Source organism: Cyphellophora europaea (assembly GCF_000365145.1).
Source record: "Cyphellophora europaea CBS 101466 unplaced genomic scaffold supercont1.4, whole genome shotgun sequence".
NCBI classification, from domain to species: Eukaryota; Fungi; Ascomycota; class Eurotiomycetes; order Chaetothyriales; family Cyphellophoraceae; genus Cyphellophora; species Cyphellophora europaea.
This window is the reverse complement of record NW_008481810.1, coordinates 2,117,550-2,133,064: the sequence shown is the minus strand read 5'-3', so window position 1 is coordinate 2,133,064 and position 15,515 is coordinate 2,117,550. Positions and strand designations below refer to the sequence as shown.

At 53.0% G+C, this 15,515-nt stretch overlaps 7 protein-coding genes across 7 annotated transcripts; 2 read left to right on the top strand and 5 right to left on the bottom strand.

Annotated features, from left to right (window-relative positions):
- Positions 1 to 78: 78 nt before the first annotated feature.
- Positions 79 to 1,856, bottom strand: HMPREF1541_05036 (uncharacterized protein; the record flags this gene model as incomplete). The annotated part of the gene is made up of 2 exons (XM_008719377.1): positions 79 to 778; positions 865 to 1,856. 2 exons carry the CDS (start codon positions 1,854 to 1,856, stop codon positions 79 to 81), a joined length of 1,692 nt encoding a protein of 563 aa, XP_008717599.1.
- Positions 1,857 to 3,472: 1,616 nt separating this feature from the next.
- HMPREF1541_05035 (uncharacterized protein) lies at positions 3,473 to 5,506 on the bottom strand (the record flags this gene model as incomplete). Its single annotated transcript, XM_008719376.1, has 3 exons — positions 3,473 to 3,831; positions 4,014 to 5,144; positions 5,308 to 5,506. The coding sequence occupies 3 exons, from the start codon at positions 5,504 to 5,506 to the stop codon at positions 3,473 to 3,475; spliced, it is 1,689 nt and encodes a 562-aa protein (XP_008717598.1).
- A 143-nt stretch (positions 5,507 to 5,649) lies between these two features.
- On the top strand, positions 5,650 to 7,389 carry HMPREF1541_05034 (uncharacterized protein; the record flags this gene model as incomplete). The annotated part of the gene is made up of 1 exon (XM_008719375.1): positions 5,650 to 7,389. The coding sequence occupies one exon, from the start codon at positions 5,650 to 5,652 to the stop codon at positions 7,387 to 7,389; it is 1,740 nt and encodes a 579-aa protein (XP_008717597.1).
- Positions 7,390 to 8,392: 1,003 nt separating this feature from the next.
- HMPREF1541_05033 (uncharacterized protein) lies at positions 8,393 to 9,647 on the top strand (the record flags this gene model as incomplete). Its single annotated transcript, XM_008719374.1, has 3 exons — positions 8,393 to 8,434; positions 8,505 to 9,221; positions 9,402 to 9,647. The coding sequence occupies 3 exons, from the start codon at positions 8,393 to 8,395 to the stop codon at positions 9,645 to 9,647; spliced, it is 1,005 nt and encodes a 334-aa protein (XP_008717596.1).
- Positions 9,648 to 9,807: 160 nt separating this feature from the next.
- Positions 9,808 to 10,535, bottom strand: HMPREF1541_05032 (uncharacterized protein; the record flags this gene model as incomplete). The annotated part of the gene is made up of 2 exons (XM_008719373.1): positions 9,808 to 10,313; positions 10,364 to 10,535. The coding sequence occupies 2 exons, from the start codon at positions 10,533 to 10,535 to the stop codon at positions 9,808 to 9,810; spliced, it is 678 nt and encodes a 225-aa protein (XP_008717595.1).
- A 752-nt stretch (positions 10,536 to 11,287) lies between these two features.
- Positions 11,288 to 12,624, bottom strand: HMPREF1541_05031 (uncharacterized protein; the record flags this gene model as incomplete). The annotated part of the gene is made up of 3 exons (XM_008719372.1): positions 11,288 to 11,369; positions 11,422 to 12,494; positions 12,547 to 12,624. The coding sequence occupies 3 exons, from the start codon at positions 12,622 to 12,624 to the stop codon at positions 11,288 to 11,290; spliced, it is 1,233 nt and encodes a 410-aa protein (XP_008717594.1).
- A 731-nt stretch (positions 12,625 to 13,355) lies between these two features.
- HMPREF1541_05030 (uncharacterized protein) lies at positions 13,356 to 14,822 on the bottom strand (the record flags this gene model as incomplete). The annotated part of the gene is made up of 1 exon (XM_008719371.1): positions 13,356 to 14,822. The coding sequence occupies one exon, from the start codon at positions 14,820 to 14,822 to the stop codon at positions 13,356 to 13,358; it is 1,467 nt and encodes a 488-aa protein (XP_008717593.1).
- Positions 14,823 to 15,515: the final 693 nt, after the last annotated feature.

Sequence of the window (15,515 nt, the reverse complement as noted above, 5' to 3'; positions counted from 1 at the left end):
ATAGAGATCTTTACCACTGTAGAGCGGTAGTGTATGATTGACCAAGACTTCGCCACCGATATATCGCTCATAGACATGTCATCGGTGGTCCGAGGTGTACGTGGTGTGCTCGTCTTCCTCGCTATCCATGTTCAAAACCTCCGTGAAACCAAATCCCAGCGGCAGATCCTCGGCGTGTGCAAGCATTCCATCCGCATCTGCGAACCGACCTGTTGAGGTGGACGTCGATGTGGAGAACGGCTTCGATACCTTCGCTGGACCGGGGGGCGGCCTCTCTGTAGCTACTTTCCTCAGCATATCAGCCGTTCTTTCTCCAGCACACACCTTCCGCGTCCTCTGTTCGATCTCTTCAAAATCAAAGTCGACTGTGTGGTTTAGCTGCTGAACCACGGTCCGTAAGACCCTTAAGCACATGCTCGCGCCATTGTCCACGCAGGCGTTCGCGTAAAGGATACCAATTCCGATGCTTGCGCGTTTCCAAGCCTCACTCGGAAGTGAGGTGCCATTGTGCGCCGAAATTAGGAAAACCAAGCACATAACGGCGAGGAACAGCGTGTAGATAGTGTCCCAGGATAGTGGGACAGGCGTATCAGTGCCGAGGACGAGCTGTGTACGCAGAATGGTATTGGATGCAAGCTTTACACAGGCAAGGGCGTGACGAGATTGCGAGCGAGGTATAGGAGCCTTGTTGTCAGCCATGTGCCGAAGATAATGCAAGAACGGCCGGTAGAGAATCAGCTGGGAGAAATTCGATGCAGTTTCCAAGAAGTGTTTTTGCCTACATATGCGGTGAATGTTGTCAGCACGAAGTACGATATAAGCCGCCGGAGAAGAGGACGAGTGGGAAAAGGCGCAGAGACTCACATGGCCAAGTCCACGCTCTTGGGTACTCGTGAAAATAGTACGGAGACTTCTTCTGTCCAGCGATGAAGCTCACCTTCAACGCTGCTCAACTGGTTCAGGTCGATCGTCTCGATGCGCTCACCTGTCATTGGGTTCACATAGACTGCACGTCGAGCGTTGCAGGTGAGGCGGAGGAGTTCGAGGTGCTTTATGGAAGCTTCTGTGCGGAATTCGATCTTCTCTTCTTCTGATAACCTTGCGTAGAGGCTGTTAAGACTCAAATCAACCAGGTCGTCTTGAATGAAGCGCGGCAGATCCAGGATGAGACTTGTATACATGTCCATTCTCAGAAGGCTGGCGAAAACCAAATCCCTCATCTGCCGCTCGTCTTGCAGCATGGGTGCGGTGTTATTGGCTTCGCAAGGGAGTCCTAGACGCATAGCCGACGAAGCTGCGAGTCCAATAAGTGCATGTCCGGTCGCGATTCGAGAGGTAGACATGAGAAAAACTGCTCCACATAGAAGAGTCTGCATAGATAGGAGATCATCACATCTGATGACGTTCAGGAGTTGTTGGCTGTGAGCAAAGTGCTTCATCGCAGTGTCGATGGCTTGCGAACAGCCGCGAGTTTCGTGCTCTTTGCGACAGAACAGATATCCGAGGGCTAGAACATGGTGGAGGAGAGGAAGAAAGCGAACGTAGGCCTCGTCTCTTGTACCCCGCTCCTCGTATATGATCTCAACCATGTCTCGAAAGTGTTGAGGGTGCAGAAAATCCAGGAAAGGATGATCGCGTGCAAATACTGAGCCAACTACTCGAAGTGTAGTCGCCTTTTCCGGCAGCGCGCTTGTAGACTGGCGGTCTACTCGAATGATTGACGGCTGTCGGACCATGGTATCAGGAGGTAATGGTAAGTTGAATACTTCTGTCACCGGCCCGAGACTCTGCTGCGGTGAATATGCACCAAGATCGAAAAGCTCGAGTGTGCGCAGAATGAATGAGACTTCAGACATTGCGCCATAGAATGACGAACTCCACGGAGCTGGGCTGATCAGCCGCTGGCATCCGACTAGCATGCTGGTTAGCTGTGCCCGTTGGGCTTCATCATCGCCACTTGCGGCTGTCGGAGATGTTGGTTCTATTCACTGATCAGCCACAGCTCGCTAACACGCCCAAAGAGTACGGCTTGTCCTTCCAAGCGAGGTCTCAAGACCATGAGCCCAGCAGTCGGAGCAAATGCACATCAAAGAGTTGCCGAGTCATGAGTCATTCTTGAGGTTGGACCTACCGTATGACCAGAAATTCAGAGTATCGAGCACCGGCTTCACATTGATGTTTGTTTCTGGTGGCAATCGCCTGTCTAGGTCCTGTAGGAAGGACACAGCATGACGGAGATGCGATTCGAGTAGCCGTATGCGTTGTGTAGGTGCAAGAGCAGGTCGACGAAAGCGATAATCACAATCTGCGTAGATCAGCCAATGACCTCCTTGATAGTTGCTAGTTGTGAAATGAGGCAACAGCAACAAGGCGAATGTGGAGCGGACCTAAGTCGGACGTCTTGCAGGGCTGGCATGGTTGTGAGCCATCACATTTTCTCTTCCGTAACCTGCATTCATCGCACGCCCATGGTGAACGACGATGCGCCTTCCTTCTGCGCGGAGAGCGGGGAACAGCTTCATCACTTCTGCCTTCGCCTCTCACTTGGACCATCCCACAATGGGAACTGCTGGGTTTCTAGACTTGGTGAATCTCGGAAAGGGTTAGGTGAGGGAGTTGCAGATGCGTGCCAAGATTTCTGACCGTTGTGCCGTCTTTGGTTCCCACTCGCTGCTTGAGTTGTTGAAGCAAACTTGGCGAGGGTGTACAGGACTCAAGCACCGAGGTCAGCCAATAGCCATGCGTACTACTCAGTATGCGGTCAACTCAGGATGCGGTTTCGATGCCCTTCGGCAAGATGGTATCACTAAGGAAGCAAGGCCATGGCAAATTGACTAATATGACGAAGTCAAGCTCAAGCTGGGTACGGTCGAAGATAGAGGGGATGTTCCTGGGCCCGCTAGTACGGTGGCCCATTTACGAATGGTATTAAACAAGTAAGATGTTGTGCTCACCACAAGCTTTTCAGCATTGAAATGAGCTTGACGATCTTACCAGGAGCAAGAGTGCAATTACGTTCTTCAATACCCTGCTATCTCTCGAACACAGACATTTGTCGCAGTCTGACAGTCACGCCGCACCCTCACAGTGGTCAGAAGAGATCTTGGAATCCGGAATTCCAGGATCCAGGTACCATCTCTGGATACAGAGGTGGGTAAGCAATATTGTGAAAGCCTTAGCCTGTGACTTCCTTGCCTGCAATGTGGACTGGGGTCTCTAGGTACCACACCCCGAAGCCTTGCTAGCAACAAGACCGAGTTCGTGAAGACTACACGGCAGTAGTCTCGTGAGCATGTGGTCTTCGCAGTGCTGATGAGATGTATGGAAGTTTTGGCGGGCGGGCGACATCTGGAACATCGACTAAGTACTCGGCGGGCATTCGTGGATATGGCAGGAGCCGTTGGCATTAAGTGTGGAAGACCAAACGAGCATTGCGGAAGACATCCACTTCTTCAGCCATGATGTAGAGACCTCAGTCGTTGTCATCTTCAAGGCTCTGTCCGCGCTCTTCGAACAGTAGAAACGGATGGTTGAGTGCTTCGGCACCAATGATGTCGTCCCAGAGCGAACGTATGGGCTTTGTGATCTCGTCCTCCACGGCGAGATCGAAGCGGCGCGATACTATACCAACGTTGCTATTACTATACAGCGGCTCGCTTGTAAGGGCCATCTCAGTGGAATGTAGCCGAGTCCGATATGATAGATGCCACAGTATCTTGGGATTTCGCTTCGTGTTCATCTGACCAACGGCGCCAATGAGTTCTGAAACAGCATCGTACAGGACGGCATTATTTTCCTGGGAGTTGGAATGCATACATGCGTAGACAACACCTGAGAGTCGATGCCAGATCAGTAACGTGATTGAGAGACGGAATTCGCATCAAAAGTTCGCCAAAGAGTCCCAATCAGGTTGTCAGAGGTGTATATCTCAGCACAGGCAAAAGCCTCAGGCAATGTAGATAAGTAATGTTACAAATCATCACAGGATAGAAGACAAAAGACGACAGACTTACTTTGATTAGCAGGGCATTCGCCAGTATCCTCAGAGTGAACCTGCAAATAGATGGGAGGCTGTCCAGAGCCATTGGCGCGCTCCACGAGGATGATGGCAGCAGCAGGTACTGGTCCGTTGTCGGAGGTTGGTGAGAGCAAGTCGCTCAGGGGATCTGAGATGATGCTTATGCTCTGGAGCATAGTAGCTTCGCCTTCAGCAGAAAAGGGCACTGGTGTAGGTATTGGTACATCGTCTATACCTCCCACCACGCGATGTGCTCGCACAATTGTGCCATCCGTTAGTGTGACACGGAGTGGCGGTTGTTGAGAGCCTTCGGGTTCCTCTTGATTAACATGGTCGATATTATGAATACCAGAGCCTAGCAGATAAACTCCGCCTCCCACAGCTTGTGCTCTGCAAGCAACTTGTGCTATTTCAGAGTTGCCGCCGTATTTCGCAATCACAGCTCCGAAGCCCGGTCCAAAGTATCCAACTGACTGCAAGTGCCGTCTGATCCGGCGGATTGCGTGGTCAGAATTGGTAAGGGTGGACGGCTGCGTCGATAATGCTAATGCAAGGATCGGCGAATGCAAGGATTCGGGAATCTTGAAGCCCTCGAGTGTCTGCTTTAGGGTAGTTTCTGGACTATCAATGCTTTCGATAGGCGAATGATCCTCGTCCTGGAGTACGAAGCGCAGAAACTTCATTAAACTCCTCTTGTCACGGACCGATAAGGTGTCATCATTGAACACATCTTCTCTTGTGCTTGGAATCTTGCGCAACTCGTTGTTTCGCAGTACCCACCAGGATCCAACAGCAAGAAACTCAAGCTGCGCGTGTATTTGTGAAGATACAAGTGTGGGAAGGAAGTCAGATCGGGCATACACAATCTGAGGATTCAGGCTCAGTGTGTAGGCCCTTGAAGGTCCCAATCGAGGGCCGTCGTCGTCGGTAGACACTTCAATGTGTGCTAGTTGAGGTTCGGAGAATACCTGGCTACTACCTACAAAAGTCAGTATGTTGTCGAAAGGCTGCGAGGAATTCTTGCCTTTTTGCAAATCTTTCACCCAGGTGTCGACTTCCTGCAAGCTGAAGCCCGCATCACTTCCACCATAGTATCCATTACGGTCAACGTGTAGTATCTTTTTACCTGATCGAGATAGCGACCTTTTCCCAAGAGCTTGAGTCAGTCAGACGCGTACTGACAAGCATGCGAGAATCGTACTGACAGTGCAAGTAAGGACTGCTGAAGGCTGGTTCCGGATATGACCAGATCCCAAGTTTCCTCGGTCAAGCTCTCCATCTGAGATCACCTGGAGAGGCGAGGCTGTCACCGTAGAAGGGGAAGATGCAAGTTGGTGGAAGTTCGATGAGATATGCAGGAAAACGTGTTTCGGACCGGATCATTATGGACTCCGGAGCTTGGAAGCGAAGCGGGTCAAGTTGTCCGGAGTAGGTGCGGCGTAACCCACGAACGTTATCGCGCCTGCCGAGGCTGTCCGAGCTGATCATCGGGCGCGCGTTTGGCAGACTCGCCCAAAGACCGGGTAGCCACGCATATCGGTGGTCAATAAAGGACCGAGACCTCCCTCTTTGATGTATTATCCCCTGAGCCATCTTTGTGTTGAATCTTGTGTACAACCGGTTCGCCCAGTATGACCCAGACAATTAAGCTAGCAGAATACTTGTTCAAGCGTCTCAAGCAATTAGGAGTGGGGTCGATCCATGGCGTTCCTGGTGACTATAATTTGACACTCCTCGACTATGTCGAACCTGCAGGGATCCACTGGGTTGGCAACTGTAACGAGCTCAACGCCGGCTACGCTGCGGATGGGTACGCCCGAATCAACGGTATTGGGGCACTCATCACGACATTTGGAGTCGGCGAGTTGTCAGCCATCAACGCGATCGCAGGCGCGTATACGGAACGCGCAGCAGTCGTGCACATAGTCGGTACCCCGGCCCGCGCATCCCAGGACAACCGTCTGCTCATCCACCACACCTTCAATGATGGCGAGTACCGCAGATTCGGGCAAATGCACGCACATGTGACTATTGCTCAGACAAGCCTGAGAGACCCTCGGACCACCCCAGCGCAGATCGACCACGTCTTGCAGCAATGTATTATTCACAGCCGTCCAGTGTACATCGAGGTGCCTGTTGATCTAGTCGGTGCATCAGTTGCAGAAGACAGCCTCTCGACGCCTCTTCAGATACCCAATGCCATTCACACTCCTGCACATGACCAAGCGCTGCAGAAGGTCTTTGACAGAGTTTATGCTGCAAAACAACCTATCATTCTTGTCGACGGTGAGAGCAGGGCCCTGAATATCGTCGAAGAGGTGCAGCAGGTGGTCGAGGCCACCAAGTGGCCCACGTGGACCACCACATTCGCCAAAGGCCTGTTGGACGAAACGCTTCCCAACGTTCATGGCATCTACCAAGGCACCTTCGATAGCCAGGAGGCACAAGACTTTTTCAATGGTTCCGACCTCGTCATCTGCTTTGGCCCTCATTTCAGCAGCACGAACTCGTACTCGTACACGAGTATTCCAAAAGCAGAGCTGACAATCTCTTTCTCCGACACCGAAATCAAACTGGGGAACGAAGTGTTCCGTGATATCCCCGCCAAGCACGCTGTAGCCCTTTTCCTCAAGCAGCTCGAATTGTCGAAGATCAAGTCCTACAGCCCATATCCTACACTCTTCCGACCTGCGGCCGTTCAATTCTCGTCGGTTCACAGCGATGGGGCTATCTCACAGGACAAGCTCTGGGGCCTTTTATCCAACTTCCTGGAGCCTGGAGACATTGTCTTTGGTGAGACGGGCACAGCTGGCTACGGAAGCCGCGTAATGCCTCTGCCGAAAAACACACGCCTGTTCACTCCCGTTACCTGGTTGTCGATAGGTTACATGCTACCTGCTTCTCAGGGTGCTGCTTTGGCACAGCGAGAACTCATTGCCAAGTCCAGGTATCATGACCTCAAAGATGCTAGGACTATCCTCCTTATCGGCGATGGAAGCTTCCAGATGACAGCGCAGGAGCTGTCCACCATCATCAAGGAAAACCTGAACCTCGTCTTATTCCTGATCAATAATGACGGGTACACTATTGAACGGTGCATCCACGGTCTCAACCAAGGCTACAATGACGTCGCCCGCTGGAATTACTTGCTAACTCCTGCCGCTTTTGGAGCCAGGGACGACACATTTACGGCAACCGCCAAGACATGGGGCGATCTAGAGAAAGTTTTGGTTGACGAGCGACTCGTCACGAGCAAAGGGTTACGAATGGTGGAGATCTTTATGGACCGTGAGGACGCGCCGGCCGGTCCGTTACTCAAGATGATAAATGCACAAAAGGAGGCGGAACAGCGCGCCGCTGGCAATGCATAGACTTCTCAAGAGCAGACTCGTGGCTATGTTTACAAAGTCCAACTCCGACATCATGGTCCTCGTCCACGTATTCGGGGAGCAGTGGCTGGAGGTGGGGTTGGCTCTAGTCCCAACATAGAAAACGAGAGATCGCTAAGACTTCGCGGGGGTACTGCGTCCAATAGGTTTTCTCCACCGCCCCATGTCCAGTGTAGCCTACTACTTACCATGTGTTTTAGATCGATCTGTTCTCGTCACTCAGTCGTACGGCTAATTCTGCCTCGCAGCTAGAGCAAGCACAGCTGAGCCTCGAACGTCTGTGCTCGGCGTATGTGAGCAAACACTTCTCGTGATGCCCCGGCCCCAGTGAACCCAGGCTCGGACGTTTCCTTGCGCCTGGCGGAACCACGATCAGACCTGCACTTGCTGCGACACCTCGTTTACCACTTGCAGCGAGCATATTCAACTCCAAACCCTTTGTGTTGTCGTGACCGAGCCGCATCAATGTCTGGTAAAGTCTTCGTCTTTGATCCTCGAGACCCTTCCGAGTCTGTCAGGGCCTACAAGGTTCGCAAGTCGCACACGAAAAGCCGAGCTGGGTGTCGAAACTGCAAGGAGAGACGCGTCAAGGTAAGTCAATGCGGTTTCGGTTATGTTGTTTGCTCCAGTATCGACGATGGTATTGCACGAATACCAATGCGTGTGCCACTCTTGGAGTTAACTGCCTCTTGGCACTAACGTGATGCTGCTGTAGTGTGATGAAGAACGGCCAGTATGCGGACCTTGCAGCCGGCGGGGTATGGACTGTCCCTACACCGGCAGTAGTCAGCTCAAGTCGAGGCGCGCTTTGAGCAGGGAAACCCGCGATACAACACGTTCGCGCACCTCCCTTGTCCCGAATTCCTGTCACGTTCAGCGGCGACGTGATCCCTCTAGCATCCTCTGGCCGACCTTATGGCCCGGGAAGACTTCGCCTTCGATCTTGAGCGAGTCTGGCGCCTTCTGTTCACGCTACGATCTGACCATGCTGGACTGGTTGGCGCACGGAATGGTTGGGCCGTCCTTGGTAAAGCAGCATTTCCCACCTCAACTGCGCTTAGCGATGCACACGTGCGAGGACCTGACACTTTTTCTAGTTCGCCGAATCACAACGTAACTTTCATATCGACGTCCTGTCCATCGCTCAGTCGCATGTTCACGTCATGCACGCGCTCCTCGCCGCGTCCGCCCTGCACATCCGCTTCCGGAGCAACCCATCGCTAACGCAACCCCCACCCCGGACCCTGACGGCCGCCCTAGCCAGCACAAACGACGACTTTGCCGTCGTCGAAGCCGGCCACCACCTCTCCGCCACCGCCGGCTTCCGCACCGCCCTCTCGTCGCTGTCTGAAACGACCCAGATCGACCCGTTGCTGACGACCTGCATGCTCTTGAACATGCTGTCCTTTGCCGGCCTTCCCGAGGCCGAAGACGACGTCCGCCGCTGGCCGTTTCTCGGCTACGGCGGCGAGCAGCCGCTGCACTGGTTGCGGATCCAGCTCGGGTTCGCACCCCTGATGGGCGGACTGAGCATCAAGGCGAAGCGGGGCAGTGCATGGCTGGCATTCTTCGAAGGGTTGGACCACAACGTGCTCTATGACGAAAGGGATGGCACAGAAGGCGTGCCGGAGGCGTGGTGTGCCTTCTGGGCCATTCGCGACGATGACGGAATCGACGGACACCGATATCTGAGAGTGGTGCGGAGGTTAGTGTCGATATTGGCGGTGTGGGAATCCGTGGAGGCTGGGAACGGCGCCACGCATGACGGGAGGTGCTTGCAATACTTGCAGTTTATGCAGGGGGTTGATGAGGCGGTAAGTACACGATTCGTTCCCTGCTTTTTGGTGTTGAGCACCAAAGCGAGGCGCGTTTGTACAAAGTAGCCGCGGAACGAGCTTGAGCTTGAGGTGACATCTAGATGCCATACTCGCCACCCTGCCCATGCGGACCTGTTGACATTCTACTGTTTCTGGAAAGCTGCTGACTTGCTACAGTTCATTTGTCGGTTGGAGGCTCGAGATGCCAAGGCACTGGTCGTATATGGCTGGTTCATGGCAATACTCACATACACCAACCATTGGTGGTGCCGGTCGAGAGCCGTTCGTGAATGCACGGCTGTAGTCAGATATCTGGACGAGACCTACGGCGCAGCATTGGACGACTGGCTCGGATTCATGGCAAAGGCTGTTGGCTATGAGTTAAAAGGTAGTGCGATCGATAGATTTCTTTTGGAGCTATAAATATAATGTGCAGTGGTCACGATCACTGCTCAACCTGCACTATAGATTCGAGTACGCCTTCGCTAGATGCCTGGGTGTCGTAGGTGGTGTTGGATCTTTCTATAAATCTTGCAAATTCGAAATAAAGCGCTAAATGGGTCCGCATCATCGCCCTTCGAATTTACAGAACCTGCATGCCACCGAGCTTCATGTCAATCTTCCTGAAGCGTTCCCGCTCTTTGCGGTCCTTGATTAAACACATCGTAGCAAGCAAAAGGAGCATGTCGACGGCGCAGAAGCCGAAGAAGCCGGTGAAGACGACGTCCAAGAACTGGTTGGCAAAACTTCCAAAGGGAACCGTGCAGGATCCGAGTTGGGCGGCGACGGCGGCCGTGGGGCAAGTCTGGTCGCGGATAAACAAGCTGGGGTTGTTGTAGCCGCAGCATTCGAAGCGGGACTGCAAGAGTGACTGCACAAACTCTTCCTGGCTGTTCCAGATGGGTTCAAGATTCTTGTGCGTCTCGAGAGTGTCAAACCAGATTCGAAGACCGATCCCGAGGGAGACGAAGGCAGTGATCACAATGCCCCACGCGTGGACAATGAGCCATTTGCGGTTGGTTTTGATGAACATCGCTGGGAGGGACATGAGGAAGACGACGAACATGAGGATCGAATTGACGAGGGATGCTGGTCACGTTGTTAGCAAAAGCACGTCTGTTGTTGCACAATGTCCATACCTGTGAGAGGGCAGTGGTCGAGCAGTAGATCACCTGCAACATTATCGCGGTTGGGTGCTCGTCCCAGCGAGGCGTGTGTAGTGAGAGGAATCACGAGGTGGAGGATGGCGCAGCCTAAGTAGAGAGTCTCGAAGCCGATGAAGGCCCAGAGAATCTTGTTGCCGCCGTTCATGGCTTACGGTTGTCCTGCACCGGTGGGAAGTAGGTAGCGATTGAGATGTTCTTAGATGGTCGCACGTAGGGAGGCCGGCTCGAACCTACGAAAAAAACGGTGCAACTGTAGTGAGTGTGAACAGCAACGAATGCCGAAAGATCAAAAGAGTGAGAGCAATGCGACAAGCAGAGATTTGCAAGCAAGATGAGCGAGGGGAAGAAGGGTGAAGGAGTGGTGGTGGTTGGTGCAAAGTCTCTGGCCTACCTGCGACAAGGGGCGCTTAATTGCCGTTTCAGGGGGCCAAGCTCGCGTGCACCAAGGCTGATTTGAGACGCGAAGCGTCGCATTGGAATCATGCCACCGCTACGCGCGAACATGATTGCTTCGCGCGAATATCAGGTAGAGTTGCAGAGGTCGCAACGTTATTTTAAGGCGAGGTTGTTAAGCCGTGTTCGATGATGGCACAGGCGGAAATGAGTGAAGCCATCAAAACGCCCATCAGGCGCCGAGGCCAATTACAAACTGCCATGGCTTGCGCCGGGGATGATTTCCGCAGCCACAGCCACAGCCACTTGAGCCGCTCTCATTGCCAAGTACCTTATTATATCCTCGTTCGTTACCACCTCACCCGTAAGAATGATACATTCGTCCATTCATAGCTGTCGCATAGCCATTTGAAGCGTCATCGATGGTCATATAGTTATGTGCGCCGACTCGACTTAACGATCCCCGAGAGCCTGCAGCCGCTCGCAGGTACCTTTTGGCCGATTTTATGTCGAAAGCATTTCCTCGGGCCACTTCAAATGCTCGTGCCAGGTGTCAGGGACGCTCTCCTTGATAGTCTCCATCATACTAGAAACTTCGTCAGTTCAACTCCACCGACCAAAGCTGACAGGAGACTTACTACCGACCCCACCCACTGATGAACCAGTTGTCTTTCGTCTCACCCCATGAGATCAGCACGCAGTAGTGAGCCAGGATGACCAGTGCTTCTGGTTGCTTCTCACTCAGGAGGTCAACGAATTTGGGCGGGAGGTGAACGGGCCAAACCAGAGATGCAAGCAGTCCGTCGTGACCTCGAGTCCGGCAGATGCTCGTCTGGGTGAATACACTGAGCAGCGTATGAATCGCCATCGTATATGCTTGCGACGTTTCGCGCTCATGGCTTGAGATATTGCAGATGCGAAATAGATCAGTGATCCGGTCTGCGCCTGGAATGCTGTAGGTCGCTGTGTTCTCCGTATATGCCATCTCATCCAGGAGTGGCTTCAAAAAGCTGCACTTGATGGCTTCTGGGAACATGTCAAGGACGATCTTGCCACCTCTTAGCATGTGGAACCACTGCAGCACATCTGCATTGAAGTCCGCCGGTTGGCTCTTGGGGCTGCTGGCGAAGGTTAGAATGATGATCAGGCACGAGAATCCGAAGAGTGCGTGGCAATTAGAGTCGTCAACCCGAGCGAGCACTTCTTGGAATTGATTCAAAGCCAAGCTTTGATGCCTCGAAGCTATCAAGCCGTACTCCTCGCTTCGTTCGGGGGAGGCATAGGCGATGTGGTACGCAGCCACCGCGAGGATGCCGCGGAGAAGAAACTCGTGCTTGAAACCAAGCTTAACGAGATGCTCCTGCCATAACAGCAGCGTATCCGGATGTTTCTCTACCGGAGATGCCAACTCCACCGCAACGACCGTGGTGAAATGGTGAAGAAGTCTTAGGTCCACCACGTCAAGATCTGTTGTCGGTCTCGAGCTGATCAGGTCCGGTGCATCAAAAGGGTTGAGTGGCAGCTGTTGCGGCGTGGCCAGAGCACCTGGTGATCGGAGAGTTAGCTGCTGCGACGCATCGCCGTTAGTCGCCTTTCCATCAGTACTGTTGGTCCACTGTGGCGATGTGCTTGTTTCTGGCGGTGTCAAAGAGAAGTCGCATGTTATCTGTCTTCGCTCGCAGTTATAGCAGACGGGATGCACCTCATTACACTGTCTGGTGTGAGTGGAGCCTTCTAGGCAACAAGGCAGCACATTGAGATACCTTGATACGCCTCTGTTTGCATTGAGAACAGCCACTCTTGCTCTTCGTATGGCTTCTCCGCTGGTGTTTTGGCGGCATTGGTGATTGTCTGGAATTATTGTATGCAACCGTACTCCTCGCGCTTGACGCGCATCATGTGGATGCCACTACGCGAGAACAGCTGGGAGACCTCTTTATACCGGCGCCGAGCTCAACCACGTTATGCGCACAACTCGCAGCACCCCAACGGACGAGATACAGGAGACTCCGAGTGGCTTAGTAGAGTTGAGGCCAGGTGGCTCAGAGTCCCAATCCCGGTGCTTCCACAATCTTGTTGCCTAAGGGCCAGGGCCGGGCGGCCGATTTAGACATCGGCGAAGCGTGCTTAGAGCAAAACTAACGGAAGGCTTGGCACCGGGCAACGCGGGACTGTATGCACCGCTTGCGCGAACTCGGTTTACTGATCAGCAACGCGTAGGGCTTCGTCTAGGCCGAGTAAAGCGTTTGCCTTTTGGGGCTACGGACTACACAGTACAATGATCTGGTTCTCGTGCGAAGAGTAAGCCCACTCACTGATACTCCAGGCAGCGCGAGGGTCTGCGTAGTACGCACAAATCTTTGTGACTCGGGAAGTCTTGACCTACGCAGCAGATACGGGTCGACGTGTTCACATGAGTCTGAGACCGCTTTCGTCCCCAGTGAGTATGACACGAGGCGACCACTGCCCTGTTCGACCGACTTCATTATAATTATGTGGTACGGTAAGGTCCGCGCGATCACTTGGGGGACAACAAAGTGCTGGTTGGGCGCACCTTCGATTATCCAGCCCGCTACCAAGTTTTTGGCCGTCGTGCCCGATTCTCTCGATGTCGCTTGTCCTTCAGTACAGCTCTCCGCCTAGCTTTCCAAGCCCGGTTGTTATCTCCTCGCTTGTCCCAGAACATTTTCTCGAAGTTGCTAGTGCCAGAAGGATGTTTGCTCGCGCTCCTCAGCTGCTTGGGTGACGGCTCTCTCGGGCCACCACCTTTTGCCTCAGACTCATCCCCATCTTCTTCTGACAGCTCGCCTTCTGTTAAGCCAGCACTGTCGTAGCTATTGAAGCGGCTGGGATAGGCGGTGTCGGGCGTTGGGGCGGCACTTCGTAGACCACGATTCCTCATCTCTTGAGAAGTAAATGGAGTCAAGGGGATCTCCGGCTCATCTTCAATGTCATCCGTTCCACCGCCAAAAAATGAGAATGCCGTGGATACTTCTAGCGAGGGTTTGGCGACATCTTGCGATACAGGCTTCTGCGGCTTCTTGAATATTGTCTCCAGCGGATGGGCCTTAAGAGGCTCGACATTGGCGTTGCCTGCGGCATTCAGTGTATGCTTTGGTGTACTCAATCTTGACGAAGAACCAGTGGACCCCGAATCCTGTTCGGCATTATCGTCCGATGAAGAACTGTCCATGGAAGGCGAGTCTGTGTCGGCGTCCCGGTCAACGGCTAGGTGACCTTTCCCCTCCGTGGGTGGCTTCTGCGCTTTCTTCGAGCTCGGGCCGGTTGTTACGGTACGCTTGGATTGCGTCCGTTTCCGCTTGACTGATGAAGGCTCTCCTTCCACCACATTGCCATGTTCGTCAACCCAGCCTTTGCCGTCGACATACTCCAGGCTGGTCTTGTTGTGGGCTTGCTCATGCTTTAGAAAAGATGGTTCCGACGTGGTTTTCTCGAACTCATGCACAGTATGCTCTTCCGCTCCATGCCTAGCCTTTCTCGCCTGTTTGGACTTCTTCAATACCAGATTGCTTTTATTCGGAGGTACCCTTGTCCTGAACAAAAGCTCATCCTTGTCTGTGTATTTGGAATGTTGCCTTTCAGTCTTCGCATCATCTTTCTTCCCCCTCTTCTCTTTACGCGCCTCGGTCCATCCGCGTTGTACTTTGCGCTCGGGCGACAGCAGATGACCAGTCATAACATCGTCATCCGCGACCTTGCGCTTCCGTTTCGTTTTGAGGCTAGAGTCTGCGCCTCGCGCAGGCTCCGTGTCTTGCACTGTTCGCCTTGACGACTTCTTTGGTCTTGCTTCTTCTACCTTCATCTTGGTGCCTTTCAAAATGGCGCCACTCAGTTTCTTCTTGAATTGCGCGGCATCCGCCGTAGGCAATTCGATGAAACCGTAGTTCTTTTCGGGGTACGTCTGGAGCTCGTGATATGATATATTCTGTGCAGCACTCTTGAACGTTGAACCCAGCACAACCGGGAGGAGATCAGGCGTCAGAGGTGATACGTGCAGTCGCGTAGTATCAAGGGTCATGGTCGTCGAACAGGCGAGCGCATTATTGTATTATTGTGGCGGATTGGCAAATTGTCAAAATTGAAGGGCAATTCGGCGGCTATCAGGAACGGGCTCTGAACAACATCACGAGGCTGCCAGCCTGAGAGAAGTGGGCTTTTAAGTCAACTTTGTGAGCTGCAGTGCCCGGTTGGTACCTTGCATTATCTTTGCTAAACTTCTTGGGCGCCGTGCTGGCCACAATGCTTAGTCTGCCTGGTGCGGGGGTCACTAGGTGCTCTCTGGACTTGGGATTGTAATCAGGTCTTTTTCGCTGGCCTACTATATTCCAGGCAGACAAGATGGATATAATGGCTGCAGCTGCGTTCAGGTCGACCGGTACCTAAACACACGCAATTAACTCTAGTTTGACATGACCCTGCAGGAAGCATGATCTTTGAATAAATGAAGCATTGATAGACTCCGAAAATTGGGCGAGGTGGCCGCGTCAGAACCGGATGCAAACAAGGGTCGATCTACGGATAGGCAGGAATCGCACGGCAGCGCGCAGTGATCTCACTCCTCCAACTTCTGCTGTCGCTGCATCTCCTGGCAGTGCGTGTTGCTCTCAGGACTATTTGCACCCCAGATCTGCCAGTCCATTTGGACCACATCACTATCTCAGGGCTTGCTATTTTTTTCCGCATTATCGTCGTCTTGACCACATCCGCGTTT